This window comes from Dendropsophus ebraccatus, chromosome 8 (assembly GCF_027789765.1).
Source record: "Dendropsophus ebraccatus isolate aDenEbr1 chromosome 8, aDenEbr1.pat, whole genome shotgun sequence".
Taxonomy (NCBI): Eukaryota; Metazoa; Chordata; class Amphibia; order Anura; family Hylidae; genus Dendropsophus; species Dendropsophus ebraccatus.
This window is the reverse complement of record NC_091461.1, coordinates 98,989,010-99,009,599: the sequence shown is the minus strand read 5'-3', so window position 1 is coordinate 99,009,599 and position 20,590 is coordinate 98,989,010. Positions and strand designations below refer to the sequence as shown.

At 47.1% G+C, this 20,590-nt stretch overlaps 1 protein-coding gene across 1 annotated transcript; it reads left to right on the top strand.

Moving 5' to 3' along the window:
• Nucleotides 1–6,486: 6,486 nt before the first annotated feature.
• Nucleotides 6,487–19,563, top strand: POMGNT1 (protein O-linked mannose N-acetylglucosaminyltransferase 1 (beta 1,2-)). Its single transcript, XM_069981181.1, has 22 exons — nucleotides 6,487–6,677; nucleotides 7,830–8,021; nucleotides 8,807–8,909; nucleotides 8,982–9,097; nucleotides 9,181–9,246; nucleotides 11,204–11,317; nucleotides 11,539–11,656; nucleotides 11,759–11,857; nucleotides 12,185–12,312; nucleotides 12,892–12,962; nucleotides 13,255–13,330; nucleotides 13,629–13,712; nucleotides 13,849–13,890; nucleotides 14,343–14,401; nucleotides 16,657–16,729; nucleotides 16,809–16,937; nucleotides 17,025–17,150; nucleotides 17,518–17,582; nucleotides 17,880–17,924; nucleotides 18,016–18,151; nucleotides 18,775–18,884; nucleotides 19,277–19,563. Exons 2-22 carry the CDS (start codon nucleotides 7,914–7,916, stop codon nucleotides 19,362–19,364), a joined length of 1,956 nt encoding a protein of 651 aa, XP_069837282.1. The 5' UTR covers nucleotides 6,487–6,677; nucleotides 7,830–7,913; the 3' UTR covers nucleotides 19,365–19,563.
• The last annotated feature ends 1,027 nt before the right edge of the window (nucleotides 19,564–20,590 follow it).

Sequence of the window (20,590 nt, the reverse complement as noted above, 5' to 3'; positions counted from 1 at the left end):
ATTATAAATAATAAATGCAAACCTGTATGCATGAATAAACTTTATTAATTCCGGCTACAAATTTATTTATTTTTTTAAATGAGGAAATGTGGCAACACTTGTGTGGCACAATACACCTCTAAAAGATTCCCAGGTAAACAGAAATACAAGAAATATGCATATGTAAGGCATTCATGGACACCTGTAATTCGGGCTGAGCATTAATTCCATTAATTCGCCCTTAACTTTAAAATCAACTTGATTTTTTTTTTCTTTCAAGATTACAAATTTGATTTTCATTATATAAAAAAAAAACAAAAAACAAAAAAACAAAAGTGTCGCTCAAAGCCGCCTCCAGCTTAAACAGAGTCTCACCAGGCCCGGGAGCTACAAGCTGCTCCTCCTGCAGGTCAGAGCGCCCCCTTCTGGATACAGTGCACAGGAGATCCCTGCCGCCCGCACACAAGATATACAGCAGCCGGACATTGAGGAGACCCACAGCGCCATTACTACAGTGCCCTGCCCCTCCCAAGTAACTACAATTACTACTCGCACTACTGCTATTCCCCTTATCTACTACCTCACCCCTCATCCACTATGCCACTACTAATACACACATTATCATTAGCAATGATCAAGATTTAAATTAAGAAAATAGAGATTTTTTTGGCCATATCACCCATCCATACCTGTAATATCCAAGTAAAGTGCATGAACATCAATCCATGAAAATACGACCTGGAAGTTTGGCACCTGGGACAACAGCATGTAGAGAAGTCCCCACGTGTTATGCTACACCCAGTGGCTTCATAGTCCTATGCAAGTGCAACTCAATACTCATAGCCCCAATTCTTAAGTTTTCAGAGATATCCCATATGTGGCCCTAGGGTGTTACTTGGCTCAACCACAGTCCTGCCGTGAAGGAGCACCTAATGGATTAAACATAGGAAGCACCCCAAACAACACCCCATTTAAGACACTATACCCCTCAAGTAGGGCAGGGCAATAAAGCCAAAAAAATTAAAATCTTGATTTTTTTTATTTGCTAATGATAAAGGGTGTAGTAGTAGTGGGAGAAGTAGTAGAGGTTTTAAGGATGAGCGGTGTAGTAGTAGATGAGGGGAGTAGCAGTAGTGAAAGTAGTAGCAGCAGCAGCAGTTAAAAGTAGTAGTTACAGGGTGATGTGATGGGGACAGGGCACCGTGTCAGGTCCTCCCCTGCTCTCTGGTGGTGGGACTCTGGGTCTCCCCCCTGCTCATCCTACTGATCTTCATTTGATAGAGACTCCTCAGGGTGTGGCTGCAGTATGAAGATGTTCTGTGTGCAAGCGATGGGGGTTAATCAGAGGAGGGTGGGGAGGAAAGAGAGGTTGTGCCAGCCTAATGCATACACAAACGTAAGCCCTGGCCGTTCAAAAGTTGTTTTTTTGACAATAACTGCATCCCCTGCCGAACGGACCCCAGGACAGATCTTGGATTAAAAGCAGCTATCCGAAATTGTTATCTGAAGAAATTGGCCCCACGCTGCTATCAATGTACAGCTCCTACCTAGACGGCATACCTGTTTCTGCAAAGTTCTCCCCAAAGAGGGGAAAGACCTCACCTCTCCTGGAGGTTATAGACCAATTTCCTTGATCAATATAGATCTCAAAATATTTTCCAAAATTATGGCGGACAGATTACCAGTGGTTTAACCCAGACTCATCTCTCCGAATCAGGTGGGGTTTGTACAGGGGGAGGTCAGCCGTGACTAACCTGAGGAAGGTGATAGCTGTACTGGATGAGGTGCATCTGAGGCCTGACCTACACCCCTCCCCCGTCATACTGTCTATAGATGCCGAAAAAGCGTTTGACAGTGTGCGGTGGGAGTGGGTGTGGGATGTTATGGGCGCAATGGGGTTCTTGGGGTCCTTCTTGAACTACGTACACTCTCTATACACTGTTCCACAGGCCAGGGTGGGGACACCGGGGTTCCTTTCATTACCTTTTTCCCCGACAAAAAGAACCAGACAGGGATGCCCCCTCTCACCCCTATTTAATATAGCTTTAGAGCCTCTTTCGAGGGTGTTAGCTCGCCAGGATACTGCCGAAGGGATTCGGGTGGGGGGCATCCCTGTCAATACAGCGTTATTTGCAGATCTATTGATCTTCTTGGCCAGCCCGACTTGAGACCTGCCGCGAGTATTAGAGCGCTTGCTGGATTTTGGCATCCGCTCAAGATTTCGGATAAACATTGCCAAAAGTGTATTATTAGAACTGAGGGCTTCCTCCTTCAGACTAACGCAACAATCTTTGGGTACGGAGGATTCTATCTCTAGAACTAACATGAGATATCTGGGTATCCTGGTGGGCACTAGTCCAGGTACGCTGTACGGGCTTAATTTTCCCCCTCTTATCCAGTCGATACTGTCCTCTTTAGACCGTTGAAAAGAACTTCCCTTACCTTTAATGGCCAGATGCCATCTTATCAAGATGTTAGCCTTCTCTCGCTTACTTTACCCGATGCAAACTATCCCAATACTGTTGAGACATGATGACGTTCGTAGGTTGACGTCAGCTTTTACACAATTTATATGGGGGGGGGGGGGGGGGGGAAGCGTCCCTGCATAGCCTTGAGGAAACTACAATTGTTCAGGGATCAGGGGGGTTTAAATTTTCCCGACATACGCGACTACAATCTCGCATGTCTCTTACGACATGGGGTCGACTGGATGAGGGGGGGAGGGCCCTATTCTAATGTGCGCCTGGAACAGGCAATGGCAGAACCGTGGTCACTTCTAGCGGTTCTCTACACAAAATTTCCTGCTCTTCCTGCTCATGTAAAGAAAAGTGTACTTCTTAGAGATACCCTGGTAGCATGGAAAGCTAGGATCTTGGTTTGCCCTATTGTATTGGCAGATGTATGCCCCTATGGCCACACCCCGAACTTCACCCAGAGATCAAAAGTAGGTTATACCATAAATGGAAAGAGAAGGGTATTTTGCTAGTTGAGCATGTATTGCATGACACGGACCATAGGTATCTCACCTTTGACGAACTCAGAGCCAAATATTCCCTGGGTCCAGGACACTTCTTGGTTTACACTCAACTCATGGCCTTCTTGAAGCCCAGGCTAAGGGGGCTTTCACCTCTATATCAACCGTCATTTTTAGATGACCTCCAGCGGGTGGAGAGCCCCATTCACTCTCTTTCATACCTATCGTGGTCAGTGAGGAGGCAGATCTTGTTGAATTCAGCTCCACGGGTGTTCGCACACTGGGAATCTTATTTTGAGAAAACTGATCTCTCCAAACCAATCTTAGATGCATGGTCCGCAATTCGCAAGGCGCTAGTAAGTGAATTGTGGAGAGAAACACACTTCAAAATCATGCATAAAGCCACTTACGGCTTCACTCTTCCCAGAACACTCGCTCACCCTGAGCGCATCGAGACTTGTCCAAACTGTAACGAGCTGAGGACTGACCTGGTGCATGGCCTGGTCTTGTGTCCCTTGACGAGGCTCTTTTGGGTCCAATTGAAAGAACTTCTGCGTAATAAACTAAAGGTTAACCTTTCCCTAGATCCACTGTTCCTTCTTTTCCATGTGCCACGGACTGACGACCACCTTTCCTCCTTAACCCATATATTCTTACTAGTGGCTAAGAGATGTCTCCTTGCTAATTGGTTGGTCCCGCGTATGCCTACCCTTGGCGATGTGATTCTACTAGTTACTCGCTACATGCAATATGACCAGTTAGAGGTCTTATGCAACAAGGAGAAGTCTACACAAGGTTTTTTCAAAAAGTGGACAACCTTTATTTGTACTTTCCTCTCTCAAGAGCATATTGCAAAGATTGTGTTACCTTTCAAAGATACATTGTTGTACATGAAAAAAGATGTGGCAGGTACTCTGGGTAAATTAAACTACCTACGACAACACGACAGCGGTAGATTGTCAGACGTGGTGCCGCAGGGGTGTAGCTGGTTTTGTTACTGAAGCATGTGAGCATGGGGTGGGAAGGGGGGGAGGGGGTTTTGTTTGGTTGGTTATTTTCTGGCTTGTTCTGTTCGCATCTTCTTTGTGTGCAGTTTTTCTAACTCCACATTTTGTGATATGATGATGTTTTGCTGTTCTAAGATAACCTTTACTGCTCTCCTTGTCGGGAGATTGTCTCCTTTCTCAGTGTTGATGTCTGTATAAACTTGTAAAATAAAAAATAAATATATATATATATATATATATATATATATATATATATATATATATATAAAGCAGCTATCCAAAGGTGCAAGTGGTTTGGGGGGGGGGGGGGGGCCAGATTGTGGGTACGGAGTCGCTTTAAGAGCTCCCTGTGGGAGTGTGAGTGGAGGAGGGGCATGGTCTGCATAGCGGGGTCTACAGCACTGTACTCTGACCCAGGAGGTCTCCCTCACCTTCCAAATAATAGCAGATCCACTTCAGGCTGGGGCTCACATCAGGGGACAGGACTGTGGAGGTAATCTCTTCATAGCTGTAACCCCTCTCTCCTCGGACAGAGAGCACTGCATGTATGTACCCACATCTGTCCTGCTCATTCCTTCCTGCAGTCTCTGTCCGCCCTTGTTTCTCCCATCCTCTCCATTACTGTACAGTAACTTATAATATCACATATTCTGCTGTTTCTGAATGTTTTTTTCATCTGTTTTACATATTATTCAGAATAATAAATCATTATTTTTGGGGTGTGGAACCAATTGTCTGCATTTCTATAATTTCTTAAGGGAAAATTTGCTTTGGTTTAAGAGTGGATTTGGATTACAAGCACGGCCCCGGAACGAATTATGCTCATAATCCAAGGCACCACTGTAGTCACTTACAGACTCCTGAGGCCTACTCATACCAGTCCCCACATCTAGAACAGCCTCTCATCTGTGGCTAGTATCCTCCCACCACCAGGTCACCTTACCTCCTCCGAATAGGCTCTGCTGGCCTAGCTGGGGAAAGAGGCCGGGGTCTTACTTTCTTCCTGCACCTCAAAGCCCACTCCTCCCTGACAGAAATGAGCAGACCCCAAACTCAGAGCACTGGCCAGCAGCAGCACAGAGCTGATTGTAGTCACCTCTCCCAGCCTAACATGGCTGATAACAGAGAGCAATATATTGTATATACCTGTCCTACAGTCAACTCTCCCCAGCCTGACATGGCTGATAACAGAGAGCAATAGATTGTATATACCTGTCCTACAGTCACCTCCCCCCAGCCTGACATGGCTGATAACAGAGAGTAATAGATTGTAGTCAGCTGTCTTACAGTCACCCCTCCCAATCCTGACATGGCTGATAACAGAGAGCAATATATTGTATATACCTGTCCTACAGTCACCTCTCCCAGCCTGACATGGCTGATAACAGAGAGTAATAGATTATATATACCTGTCCTACAGTCACTTCTCCCAGCCTGACATGGCTGATAACAGAGAGTAATAGATTGTATATACCTGTCCTACAGTCACCTCCCCCCAGCCTGACATGGATGATAACAGAGAGTAATAGATTGTAGTCAGCTGTCTTACAGTCACCCCTCCCAATCCTGACATGGCTGATAACAGAGAGTAATAGATTGTATATACCTGTCCTACAGTCACCTCTCCCCAGCCTGACATGGCTGATAACAGAGAGTAATATATTGTATATACCTGTCCTACAGTCACCTCTCCCAGCCTGACATGGCTGATAACAGAGAGTAATAGATTGTATATAACTGTCCTACAGTCACCTCTCCCCAGCCTGACATGGCTGATAACAGAGAGCAATAGATTGTATATACCTGTCCTACAGTCACCTCTCCCAGCCTGACATGGCTGATAACAGAGAGCAATATATTGTATATGCCTGTCCTACAGTCACCTCTCCCAGCCTGACATGGCTGATAACAGAGAGTAATAGATTGTATATACCTGTCCTACAGTCACCTCCCCCCAGCCTGACATGGATGATAACAGAGAGTAATAGATTGTATATAACTGTCCTACAGTCACCTCTCCCCAGCCTGACATGGCTGATAACAGAGAGTAATATATTGTATATACCTGTCCTACAGTCACCTCTCCCAGCCTGACATGGCTGATAACAGAGAGTAATAGATTGTATATAACTGTCCTACAGTCACCTCTCCCCAGCCTGACATGGCTGATAACAGAGAGTAATAGATTGTATATAACTGTCCTACAGTCACCTCTCCCCAGCCTGACATGGCTGATAACAGCTGGGGTGTCGGTCAGTGGGTTGAAGCGTGTACCTGTACCTGTATGATAGGTGGCAGCGTTGTCTTTCAGTCGCTGACCATACACGCAACATGTCCCCACAATGGCTCGGTTACCGGCAGCTGATTCAATCCCCAGCGGTCACAGCTCCGGTATCTCACGCGTTACGCCCACCTCTCCTACCAGACGCGGCCGCGCGCCGCCATAAGCTTGGTTGCTATAGGCGACAAGACGAGGAGGGCGGAGTTAAAATGTCCTTAGAGCCCAGTGTAGGGAGGCCTGGAAGGAACAAACCTCTACGCTAGATCGCCTCCTATTGGCTGACGTCTGCCCCTTCTGATTGGTCAGTCTCGGTACGTCCGTGTGTCACGTGTGTACGTGCCCGTCTCTGCGGCCGCAGCCTCTGTTTTCTGGTGTAGAATGAGAGGAAAAGCCGGTACCGGCGTCTGGGAGGGAGCCGGCCGGGGAAGCGCACCAGGTGAGAGCGGCTTCTCCTGTACATCAGGCTCTGTACACACCGGGGTTATCTCTAGCGCGCTGAATCCGGTGTGGGTGGCAGGATCTCCCCCATATGCGGTCACTGATCATCACCCGTTATTATAAAGAGAACCGAGGAGCCCGGGGGGCTGATGCTCTGCACAGTGGGTGGTGGGGTGATGCTCTGCACAGTAGGGGGTGAGGGTGATGCTCTGCACAGGGGGGTGATGCTCTGCACAGTAGGGGGTGGGGGTGATGCTCTGCACAGGGGGGTGATGCTCTGCACAGTGGGTGGTGAGGTGATGCTCTGCACAGTGGGTGGTGGGGTGATGCTCTGCACAGTAGGGGGTGAGGGTGATGCTCTGCACAGGGGGGTGATGCTCTGCACAGTGGGTGGTGGGGATGATGCTCTGCACAGTAGGGGGTGGGGGTGATGCTCTGCACAGGGGGGTGATGCTCTGCACAGTAGGGGGTGAGGGTGATGCTCTGCACAGTAGGGGGTGAGGGTGATGCTCTGCACAGTGGGTGGTGGGGTGATGCTCTGCACAGTAGGGGGTGAGGGTGATGCTCTGCACAGTAGGGGGTGGGGATGATGCTCTGCACAGTAGGGGGTGGGGATGATGCTCTGCACAGTAGGGGGTGGGGATGATGCTCTGCACAGTAGGGGGTGAGGGTGATGCTCTGCACAGGGGGGGTGAGGGTGATGCTCTGCACAGGGGGTGATGCTCTGCACAGTAGGGGGTGAGGGTGATGCTCTGCACAGTAGGGGGTGAGGGTGATGCTCTGCACAGTGGGGTGATGCTCTGCACAGTAGGGGGTGAGGGTGATGCTCTGCACAGGGGGGTGATGCTCTGCACAGTGGGTGGTGGGGTGATGCTCTGCACAGTAGGGGTGATGCTCTGCACAGTAGGGGGTGGGGGTGATGCTCTGCACAGTAGGGGGTGGGGTTGATGCTGTGCACAGGAGGCTGATGCTCTGCACAGTAGGGGGTGGGGGTGATGCTCTGCACAGTAGGGGATGGGGGTGATGCTCTTCACAGTAGGGGGTGGGGGTGATGCTCTGCACTCCCTCTCTGCAGCACAGAGCCACACATCACCCTGGCCCCTCCCCAGTGCTGAATGCTCCTGTTGTAGTGTCCCCCTTATCTCCTCAGCCTTCATGTTCCCTCCTGGGATTACGGGGCCCCTCAGATGCCCATGACTAGAGGACAGAGACTGATCCAGCCCCCCAGGTCACTATGGAGAGCCTCCAGGGGAAGCCCCCCATACCCCACAAGAAACGCAGCTGGTACCTGGCCTGGAAATACAAGCTGAGCAACCAGAGGGCTGTGCGGAAAATGTGCCAGGTGAGGAAACAATCAGCAAGCCTGTACATGAAATAGACTGTAAGAACCAGTCCTCACTCTTCACGTTACACTTGATGGTTACATGTAAATCTCTGTAATGTCTGATTTTGTCTATATATACTGTATATGTATGTACCCCCAGAATTGTAAAGTGCTGCCGGATATGCTTAGTAATGGACACCCTGACAGCTGAGCTCCAATAATGCAGGGGGTGAAGCAGAATAGTGAGTGCAGCTCTGGAGTATCATATAGGATTTAACTAGGATCAGTACAGGATAAGTAATGTCATGTATGTAAACAGTGACTCCACCAGCAGAATAGTGAGTGCAGCTCTGGAGTATAATACAGGATGTAACTCAAGATCAGTACATAAGTAATGTAATGTATGTACGCAGTGACTCCACCAGCAGAATAGTGAGTGCAGCTCTGGAGTATAATAAAGAATGTAACTCAGGATCAGTACAGGATAAGTAATGTAATGTATGTACACAGTGACTCTACCAGCAGAATAGTGAGTGCAGCTCTGGAGTATAATATAGAATGTAACTCAAAATCAGTACATAGGTAATGTAATGTATGTACACAGTGACTCTACCAGCAGAATAGTGAGTGCAGCTCTGGAGTATAATATAGAATGTAACTCAGGATCAGTAGTGTAATGTACACAATGACCCCACCAGCTGAATAGTGATTGCAGCTCTGGAGTATGACACAGGATTACTGATGAATATGTTGTAGCACCTCCTCTTTGCCATATGCTTCAGTATAAATCTTTCTTCCTGCAGACGGCAGCCGTTCTTTTCCTGCTCGTAACTGTAATTGTGAACATCAAGCTGATCTTGGACACGCGGCGAGCAGTGAATGAGGAGGACGTGGAGCAGGATTATGGTGAGTGCTGCTCTGTGCCATGTTTGCCCTTGTCTACCACAGGATATTTCTCTATGTATTTGTGTTATGCAGATGACAACGCGCAGAGCGTGGAGTTCCCTCATCGAGTCGCTGGTGGAAAGAAAGTGCTGGACGTAGAAGTTTACTCCAGTCGCTCAAAGGTTTACATTGCGGTGGATGGGACAACAGTGAGTGTGGCATTCTGGAGATGAGATGAGTCAGGACTGCGCCATCTCGGGGGGGATGCTGTTTAACCTCTTGTATCTCACAGGTGCTGGAAGATGAGGCCAGAGAGCAAGGAAGAGGCATCCACGTCATCGTCCTGAATCAGGCAACGGTATAAAGACTTCTGCTAGTGTGCTGCATACTATATGGCGGGGGTCCTGCCCCATCACCAGGCCTGCATTACCCTGGTGGGAGCACTGGCTCTGATCACTGGCTGGACAAGATATTCTGGCTGGTGATGAGTGAGCCATCTGCTGTGTCCATGAATACACCAAGAGTCATGCCCGAGTCTCGTGCCCTACTGGTGTATCCCCTCTATTTTACAGTGTTTGTGATATACACTACTACTGTGACATTTGGTTGGCTGGTAAAATTTATGGAAATGTGTCAGTCAGCGATATTATATCATCAAAATAGGGCACTTAAAGGGGTATTCCAGCGAAAATCTTTTTTTTTCATATCATCTGGTTTCAGAAAGTGTCATTAGGTGGATGGGGAGTGGACGTGCATTCTCTGGCCATATCTCCTGATCTGTTAATTCCAACAATGTAAGTCTATGAGACTACATTACCGAAATTCAAGAGCTGACAAGTGGATCCTGCTACTGCGGCGCTCTCTCCCCAGCTATATGATGATATCCTCATCTCAAAATTCATTGAGGCAAAAGCCAACACCAGTGGTGGGTATACCCCAGTGAAAAAGTTAATTTCTCAGTAAATTGTTTAGTGCCCTTAAAGGGTGACTATAATCTGTAGCGGGCCGCAGGATGTGCTATCTAAAAACCTGCCGCCACGCTCTTGATGCAACGCAATCAACTGTGCTGCAGGAGTGTTTCTGGCATGTGCCTGAAGCTGGAGAATAGTGGCAGTTTTTTTGTTTAGTTACCCTTTAAGCACAGTAAACAGTATGTTAAGATGTTGTTGTCAAGCTCTAATTCAGCAGTGTCAAACTCAAATACACAGTGGGCCAAAATAAAAAAATTGGACAAGGTCGTGTTAATGTGGCGGTCCTGGCACTGTCAGCCGTGTGCGTCTCTCAGCACTGTGCACTATAATAAATGACATGATATGATATGATATGATTAACCCCCCCCCCCCCCCTTTAATATTGCCCCATGTAGTAGCCAACCCAACCAAAATTGCCCGACATAGTAGCCAGCCCTCCCAGTAGTGCCCAAATAGTAGCCAGCCCTCCAAAATAGTCTCCTATAGTAGCCAGCCCTCCCTAATAGTCTCATATAGTAGCCAGTCCTCCCCCATAGTCTCATATAGTAGCCAGCCCCATAGTATATTATATAGTAGCCATCCCTTCCCTGTAGTCTCATATAGAAGCCACCCCCATAGTCTTATATAGTAGCCAGCCCTCCCCCATAGTCTCATATAGTAGCCAGCCCCATAGTATATTATATAGTAGCCAGCCCTCCCCTGTAGTCTCATATGGTAGCCAACCCTCCCCAGTAGTCTCATATAGTAGCCAGCCCTCCTCCATAGTCTCATTTATAGTAGCCATGGTGGGCCAGATGTAATTCAAACTCTGAATTTCCTGGTGGGCCAAAAATAATGGCACCGCGGACCAGAGTTTGACATGACTGCTCTAATTGATGCTCAAGGTCACTTGACAAGTTGTAGAGACAGTGACATGTTGTTGGGGTATTCCCACCACTGGTGTTGGCTTTTGTTTCAATAATGTTTGAGATGAGGAAATCACCTTTGCTGCTTCTATTTAAAAAGCCCCATCATACGATATCACTGTAGCCGGAACATTTTATATTTTCCATAAATTTCACCCGCAAGCCAAATATCCCTAAATTTTAAGGTAGCCTATGTACATAGTTTACCCAGGCAAGGCCTCAGAGACTGACAGGCTGAGGATGCCATAGTGATTGAAGAGATCTGTGCTTCTCCTATATACTGCTGCTCCATATGGCAGTTTTGGTCACACATCTGACCCCTTTTCTTATATTTTTGACGGCTTTCTATGAGTAATCGCAGGGACATCTAGTCAGGCTGCAGCCGTCACCCCTCACTAACCAAACCTGTTGATGTGAAGGCTTTGTGTTCTGTGTGCAGGGTCACGTCATGGCTAAGAGGGTGTTTGACACGTACTCCCCACATGAGGATGAGGCCATGGTACTGTTCCTTAACATGGTTGCCCGAGGTCGTGTTCTCATCTTCACAGTCAAGGTGATTCCTGGAGTTTCCCGTTCTTCTTACTTTATCATCTTCTACTTAGACACTTTGTCATTTCTTCATCTTGGCTGGAGACTTGAGACTGCACCACTGACCGCCATCATCCACATCAGTATCCATCATGGCTGCAGTTGTGGTGGACAGAACATCTCAGTAGTGCAGCCTCAGGATGATAAAGCCCTTTGTGTGTTTAAGCCTTCTATATCACCTGACAGGATGAAGGCTCTTTCCATCTAAAGGACACAGCCAAGAACCTGCTGAAGAGTCTGGGCAGTCAGATAGCGCAGAGCCTTGGTTGGAGGGATATGTGGACATTTGTAGTAAAGAAAGGAGGTAATTCCACTTTCCCCTCCCCTCCCCCAGTACTGAGGCCATGCCTGTGTCTGGGCTGCAGCAGGGACTGTGTAACACAAACCTGTGGATGGTCTCTTGTAGGGCAGATCTATGGCGAGAAGCACTCCAAGTCTCGAGCTCTGTTCACGTGGGGAGATCCAGTTCTGCTGAAGACTGATATCCAGCTTGTTCCCCCTGAGGGTGAGACCTGTGACTGCTGGTTCATGTAGTGAGAGAGAAAGAACATCTCCTCCTCACCCATGTAGGAGGCTGCAGCATTATACTGAACACATCTGTGCTATGGAGCTATAACTTCTACTCCTGGTGCTTCCAGTCACCACCTCCTCCCCTGCACACCCACTCTGGACCCTGCTCATGAGGAGACCCCCTTTTTTGTATTAGGGGGATCAGTATGGGGCTCTGGGCTGTGAGCTCCTTTGCCACTATGTCATTTCTATTACATTTGGTATATGACCTGATTTTGGGCTTTCCTGACTTGCGCTTAGTTAAACCTTCTATTGTCTCCAGATGCAGAATGTCACTGGCCAGACACCGAGCACAACCGCCGGCGGAGACGCTTCTGCAGCAAAGTAGAAGGATATGGCAGTGTGTGCAGCTGCAAGGACCCGACTCCTATTGAGTTTAACCCCATGGCTGTGAGTATTGTCCTATCCTTTTTAGGGTCACACATCTGTAGTAATGTCCAATGACAAAAACTTGGGTAATTTGATGGGCTCTGCTCTGCCACCAGGGTGCATGTGATAATGCTCTGTACCCACTGTCCCAAAGAGTCATCATTGTTGCAGATATTTATGTGACTGTTTCACATATCTGAATGAGGTTTGTAAGGATCCCAGTCCTGGCTGCAGAAGCCGTTTACAAAGGTCAGATCTGCGGTCATAGGGTGTGTATGCTATAAATTCGTTACATGTGAATAGTCCATTGTAGTCTTCTCTATAGGAAGACCCCCTGCACTGTAGACAGCCCCACATATCAGAGGGTTTACCCCCCTCCCCACCCACTGCACTGTAGACAGCCTCACATATCAGAGGGTTTACCCCCCTCCCCACCCACTGTAGTGTAGACAGCCCCATATAGCAGAGGGTTTACCCCCCTCCTCACCCACTGCACTGTAGACAGCCCCACAAAGCAGAGAGTTTACCCCACTGCACTGTAGACAGCCCCATGTAGTGGACAGTTTAATGGAGTTTTATTCGGCCTTACTTTCTCTACAGCTTAAAGATAACAAAGTGATCAATGTGCCGGTGGCGGTGATTGCTGGGAACAGACCAAATTACCTGTACAGGTGAGCATTCCTGAAGATAAACTGTACTGTTTCCTGACAGAAGTGGGCACTATAAACAGGATTGTCTGCAGAAAAAGATCATCTTGTCCACCTTTTTGTATTTTCTTATTATCTTAATGTGATATAATTCCTCTCTGACAGAAGGGGGTGCTCTAGTGCCTTGTGCTGACTGCAGTGTGTATTGCAGTTCCTGTCTGCTGACAGGAGGGGGCACTGTTGCTCCTTGGTGCTGACAGTGGTTTCTAGTTGTCTGGTCCCTTATGCATCTTAACATGATCTGCCTGTCTTGCAGGATGCTGCGGTCTCTCCTCTCCGCACAAGGAGTCAACCCCCAGATGATTACCGTCTTCATTGATGGATACTATGAGGTAAGGAAACATTATTGCTTCTGGTCACTAGTTATATGCACCAGTGCAATCTGAATCATTGCTTTTATAGTTGGAGGGTTACAGTCGCTATTAGATTCTTGGTGGGAGGAGTTACCATCTCTATTAGGTTTACATTGAGGAGGTAACAGGCGCTATTAGTTTTATGGTGGTAGGAGTTATCCTTTTCACAGTCTCCAGGTAATGTCCCTGTATGGGATGGGGTATATGTGCGATGTACAGCGGTTACTGTTGCATATCATCTGCCTCTTGAGTTCCTTTTTTGTTGTGCTGTTTGCAGGAACCAATGGATGTGGTAGAGCTGTTTGGACTAAAGGGCATCCAGCACACGCCTATAAGCATCAAGAATGCCCGTGTGGCGCAGGTAATGTCCACAGTGATTATGACTTCAGAGCATGAGTGTAATAACTCTGAGTGGTCAGCTGTACCTGTCAGTGTACGCTGGCGATGTTCCCGCTGCACTTTGATCCTGTAGTGAAATTGTATCTACTCTTTCTTAGCATTACAAGGCCAGCCTGACTGCCACCTTCAACCTTCACCCGGTGAGTGATCGTAACAGTCGCCATACATTGTGCCCCTTCTGCATGTACTTGGCGGTTGTTATTCATGGGGAAATAACACAAAATCTTGACTGCCCAATTGTCAGGGATGTAGTTTGAATCCCAACCTTCAGCATTGATGGCTCATACTAGATGTGCACAGTGTTCAGTCCTTCTGTGTAGTGAGTAAGGCTCCTTTTACATGACCCGATATAGTGCCATGCATGAAGTTTGCAGTGCGTTCAGAAGGCACAATGAATGAAGCGGTCGGGCTGCATATACAGTTGCTGCGTTGTAGCTGAAGCGTAGCCATTCTTGTGTTTTACATATAAGCTGAATGTATGTGAGAAACACAAGCAGTCAGTGTGTGGGCCTGCCAACCATGGCTTATTGTTAGGGTCAGTACTTCAGGATGATGTAGAGGAATTACAAGCATAATCTCTCTTCATTGTCAGGATGCCACGTTTGCCATTGTTCTTGAAGAAGACTTGGATGTTTCTGTGGATTTCTTCAGGTAAAGTAAATGATTAAAGAGCTGTCTGTACACACATGGGGGCAATTTACGAAGACCAACATGTCTCATACTGATCACTTGTAAAACCCTGCTGCCGTTTATTTCAGCAGATTTAGTAAGAGGCACCAGCACGCTCACTGAAATGTATGTCAGCTTTGAGGTGTCCTTAACTGTCTGTACATGTGGGGTGTCTGCTGTGAGTAGTGACGCCCTGTAATGTCCATGTGGGGTGTCTGCTGTGAGTAGTGACGCCCTGTAATGTCCATGTGGGGTGTCTGCTGCGAGTAGTGACGCCCTGTACTGTCCATGTGGGGTGTCTGCTGCGAGTAGTGACGCCCTGTACTGTCCATGTGGGGTGTCTGCTGCGAGTAATGACGTCCTGTACTGTCTGTACATGTGGGGTGTCTGCTGCGAGTAATGACGTCCTGTACTGTCTGTACATGTGAGGTATCTGCTGCGAGTAATGACGTCCTGTACTGTCTGCACATGTGGGGTGTCTGCTGCGAGTAGTGACGTCCTGTACTGTCTGTACATGTGGGGTGTCTGCTGCAAGTAGCGACATCCTGGGGTGTCTGCTGTGAGTAATGGCGTCCTGTACTGTCTGCACATGTGGGGTGTCTGCTGTGAGGAATGACGTCCTGTACTGTCTGTACATGTGGGGTGTCTGCTGCGAGTAATGACGTCCTGTACTGTCTGTACATGTGGGGTGTCTGCTGCGAGTAATGACGTCCTGTACTGTCTGTACATGTGGGGTGTCTGCTGCGAGTAGTGACATCCTGGGGTGTCTGCTGCGAGTAGCGACATCCTGTACTGCCTGTACATGTGTGGTGCCCTGTATGGCCTATACACATGTGATGTATCCTGTGGTGTCGGTGCTGCGGTTCATGATGCCCTGTACTGTCTGTTATCTGTGCTGCGTGTAGTAACTTCTTGTATTTTCTGTACACGTGGTACCTGTGCTGCAGGTGGTGTTATCATGTATTGCCTGTACACATGGGGTGCCATGCAGGTAATGATATCCCATGCTGTCTGTACACATGTGGACTGGTTGGTGAGGCCCTGTAGTGTCTTTAAATATTACCTCTCATTAAAAATAACTTTGGAAATGTTGTCAGGCTTGTCAAACGTTTTTCATTGCAATGGGTCTCGCAGATAAGACCTCGCTGCGATCTGGAGATATAGCTGGGGAAAGATCGCCGCAGCAGTGCTATCCACTTTTTTTTTTTATTAAAAATTTTTACACAAGTAATATAAAAATACAACAACAGGGACGGACAGCACATAGAAGTCCCATCCCTGCAAAAAAAAAAAGTAAGCGACAGTACAAAAACCTTTGGCAATGTCCCGTACTCTGCATGAAAAGTCCAATGAAAATGTGGAAATTAGATCTCAATAAACTGTTCATCCAAAGAAGAGTCTTGGTGTCTTCCGTTCTAGCACACGCGCATAAACAGTTTGACCCAACAAGCCAACAAATCAGCCTCCTCTCCCAACATCGTCCCCATAACAATGACATTCAAGTTGCCAATGAGTGAGCGGTCCTGTTCCCAGTAAGTGACAAAGATGTCAAGCCATCGGGCTCAAATTTCTTTAAAGCCTTTCTTTTTTCATAGGCATATTTTTCATTGGCTATGAGCCAATGTGATATCCACCACCTCAACCGTTTTCTATTTCTGACAGTGTAGCCTCATAGACCTAGATGGTTTAAATTAGCTGATCAGGAGATGCAGCTGGGGAGTGGATGGCATGGCCGCCGCACTCTTTCCCTGGCCATATCTCCTGATCACTGCAGATTTCAGCAGTGAGACCCATTGCCATCAATAACTTTTGACAAGTCAAAAGTTATTATTATTATTATTATTTTATTTATTATTATTATTTTATTTATTATTATTATTAGTATTATTATTATTATTTTTTTTTTTTAAGTAAAGTGTTATTGAGTTTTTACAGGTCTTATAATTGACAACATAAATAAACAACTGACTAAGCAAGATCCACATAGTATCAACCCAGCATAACCGTACTTCGTACATGTCGGTTGTGCTGACATAAAAGAGGCAACATTGTCAATTCAAGTTTTAACTAACAGAAAACTGAATATGAAATGCGACATTTTGGCTACCATAGACCAACAGAAATAGTGTAAGCGTTATGTTACATTATCTAGACAAATGCCGGTGAATGGGGAAAGTTAATGACAAATATTCTTTAATGTTCCTTGATAGTGATGTTTACTGTTGTCTCCTTCTCAGTTTCCTTAGTCAGACAATCCATCTCCTGGATGAAGACGAGAGCCTGTACTGCATATCTGCCTGGAATGACCAGGTACGCCGCTCCCGCTCTCTATATAGACTGTGATGGCCAGATGTGTTGTACAGGTAGTAACTGCTGCTGTGTTTTTCAGGGGTATGAACACACTGCAGAGGACCCATCACTCCTTTATCGGGTGGAGACCATGCCCGGTCTGGGCTGGGTGCTCAGGAAAAGCCTTTACAAAGATGAACTGGAGCCAAAATGGCCGACTCCAGAGAAAGTAAGTGGCAGTAGCTCACAGCAGTACTAGCAAGAGGTATCTGTACATTGTAACCTTTGATGTCTTTTTTCTCTCTGGGTTGGCTAGTTGTGGGACTGGGATATGTGGATGCGGATGCCAGAACAGAGGAAGGGACGTGAATGTCTGATCCCAGATGTGTCCAGATCCTATCACTTCGGTATCGTAGGTCTTAACATGAATGGATATTTCCATGTGAGTATGACATATGACTATGTGTGATGTAGAGTTCAATGTGATGATATGATACCATAGTGGGACAGTCCTAATCCTAACATTTTCCATTACATGCTGTAGAGTTTATATCTTCAGCCTGTTATACTGACTGACCCCCAACCAATACCACCCTACAGGAACAACCCTTGGTCTGTGGGGGTCACATACCAGGCTCTGTAGGGTCTACACCATTGGGCTATTATACTAGATCCTTGCTCCACCGACTGTTCATGGTTCCCCTTGCATTGTGGTTCCCATCATCTTGGGGTGGTTTGGATAACGGGTGTCAGCCTCGTAGTCTTGTCAGGGATTTATCATGTGATAACCATTTATCTTTCTCTCATAGGAAGCTTACTTTAAGAAACACAAGTTCAACACTGTCCCGAATGTGCTGCTCTCAAATGTGGAAAGGTGGGATGTGAACTCTGCTGTGTGTGATCGTAATGTGCTGGGGATGGGGGAAGATTTATGTGATTTTAGGCCATTACATTGATAGATTACTTTTACCTGTCAAATACTCGTAATCTGTTTCATGCAGTGACGATGGTCAGCCATATGACTGCATATAACATTTTAGGAGGCCCGCCCCCCCCCCCCCCCCCCCCCGACTCCTACACCTCCTTGGTGGGTGTATGTTTGGCTTCAGGATGCTTTCCATTGATGTGTAGGGCTTGTATATAATGCTACTTGTATCTCTCTCTCTTGCAGCCTGAGGAAGGATGCCTATGAGATAGAATTGCATAGAATCCTCAGGTATGACTTCCCTGCGCCCTCACTATGTCGATGGTCACTCTGTCAGGCTTAGCGCTTATACAGCTTTGTTTTTTTGTTGTTTTTTTTTTAGTGAGGCAGAGGTCCTGGATCATGCCAAGAATCCTTGTGAGGACTCCTTCATCCCTGATACAGAAGGGAAGACGTACGTCATGTACATTCGCATGGAGCAGGAAGCGGATTTTACCACCTGGTCTCAACTGGCAAAGGTATGTGACCCATTACAGCATGATGAGACCATAGGAGCAAATAAATCCTTTATTAGTTTCAGGTCACACAGGGAGATTACATGTAGAACCTCCATTATTATCCTACTGCAAGTAATTGTATACATGAAGCTTTACATTTTTATTACACCTATCATGTGATTGAAGCATGTCAGGAGGCTGTTACTTCCCAGCTGCCTCCTCTCCCTAATGTCCCTGGGGCTGTTACTCCCTGGCCGCCTCCTCACCTGAGTGCCCCTGTGGCTGTTACTACCAGGCCGCCTCCTCTCCTTAGTGCCCCTAAGGCTGTTACTCCCCGGCCGCCTCCTCTCCTCAGTGCCCCTGGGGCTGTTACTCCCGGCTGCCTCCTGTCCTTATTGCCCCCGGGGCTGTTACTCCCCGGACACCTCCTTTCCTGAGTGCCCCTGGGGCTGTTACTCCCCGGCCGCCTCCTCTCCTGAGTGCCCCTGTGGCTATTACTCCCCGGCCACCTCCTCTACTGATTGCCTCTGGGATCTTCAGCCTCTGTTAGCATCATCTGTTAGGGGTCACATATTGTACATTTAGACCTGATAAATTGCCCATGGTGGAGTGCAATAAAATATTTTCTCTGTATCTGCCCTTAGTGCCTTCACATTTGGGACCTTGATGTAAGAGGGAACCATAAGGGACTTTGGCGTCTTTTCCGAAAGAAGAATCATTTCTTGGTGATCGGATTCCCTTCTTCTCCTTACTCGTAAGTCCTCTCTCTATAGTTCACCAGAGCTTAAAGAAATCACAGATGTAAAATAATGTAGGTAGTGTCTGCAGCATGTCTCCTCCAGGGACTTCAGCGTCCCTCTCTCCCGGCTATCAGTGATCCTCTACCAGCGGATGCAGTTTTAGTGAGGTGGTCACATTATCCCTGCTCCAGCACCAGAGTCCTGCATTTAGGCTGCTCATAGTTTGCAGATTATGGTTGTCCGATGGAGGATGATAGATCATCAGCCATGTCCAAAAATATGTATGAGAGAGATCCTGAGCAGTGGCATCCTGGAAAAGGGGGCCTCAGAGATCTGGTGTTTTTGTAGGGTGGGCACAGAAAGTGTTGTCCCTTCTAAGAAAATTGACTTGTCTCCTTTGTTCTAGGACTAAGAAGCCTCTGTCTGTAACCCCGATTTACTTAGAGCCTCCGCCCAAAGAAGATGCTGCTGTTGCTGGAGTAGACCAGTCCTGACACTTGGGTTCTGACAAGCTGTCCTGTTGCTTAGAGCTGGTGCCAGTCTTAAGGAGAGTCCCGTTACTCTTGCACGCAATGCCAGAGCGAGCAGTTCTGGTGGTAGCATTTTGTACATCGACTACTTTGTTCTGTTTTCTGGGTTTATCCACTGGAAGCCTTGCTGTCTGGAAGAGCATGACCGCTGAGTACTCGTCCACTGACTTTTATCAGCAATGATGGGTTTAAACTGAACCAGAGGAGGATTCTAACCTCATCAGACTTTTTTTTTTTTTTTTTTGCTCTTTTGAAAGATGTGTGATATAATTTATTGAGAAACAGCCTGAATGTCCCCTGTTCTTGTTTCTGATGAGGAGAGGATGGCAGCGTCCCGTCCAGACAACTTCAGCTGTCACCTGCTTACTATTGGGGATGACCTTTTTCAGTGCCTTATTACAGTTAGCCTGTCTGTGCATTGGTGAGTGTGATGGTTCCTGGCGCCCTGGTTCCCTATCTGTCTGCAAGTGACCGTGGCATGGAGCTGTCCTTTCTGTGAAAGACATGATCATTGTCCTGGAAGGATACATGTAGGTGGCAGCGTGGTCCAGCGGCGCTCTTATGGTCTGGATTAGTGACAGGATATCCCTGTTCCATAGTGGTTTCCATCCTTCCCTCCCCTCACCAGTTCCAGCTTGCATGTCTTGTGATGTTACCTGGATCCATATATAACAAGCTTGAGCACATTGTTGTCTTGTACACTGAAGGATTTGTGCAGCTGCTATAAGGTGTGAAGTGCACAGTGTGCACACACTCTGGGTTCATTTACCTGTGGCACTTTTGTTGCAGGAGTAATGTGACTGGGACAGTCAGACATTTCTGCAGCAAATCTGCCACATGTGGTCAGAGCCTAATACACTAAGGTAAACATGGTTTGCCCTGGGACATGAGATATGATATTAGGACGTCCCAGAAGTGATGAAGAGTTTATGTGACTGGTTGAGAAACCGATTTCTCCACTCCCCCACAGACGCTAATGTTTGTGTGACTTAATAAATGCCACTAATGACACATTTTGATTAGATTTAATGGAACTGGAGTGTATAGTGGCTACAACAGGGGTCTTTTTACACAAGGGTATAGAGAAAGACCCGAGGGCTCTGAAGAAATAAAGTTCTCCCCTGAGGGATCCACCAACAAATGATGTAGGAAAATCACCACCGACCCCTTTGTTCTGGGAGAGATAAGCC

Bases quoted from the DNA above. Each gene is read 5' to 3' on its own strand.
- POMGNT1 (XM_069981181.1), top strand. From the start codon at position 7,914: ATGGAGAGCCTCCAGGGGAAGCCCCCCATACCCCACAAGAAACGCAGC. The intron at 11,318-11,538 runs GTGATTCCTGGA...ATCACCTGACAG, and splicing joins TTCTCATCTTCACAGTCAAG to GATGAAGGCTCTTTCCATCT. The intron at 11,858-12,184 runs GTGAGACCTGTG...TATTGTCTCCAG, and splicing joins CCAGCTTGTTCCCCCTGAGG to ATGCAGAATGTCACTGGCCA.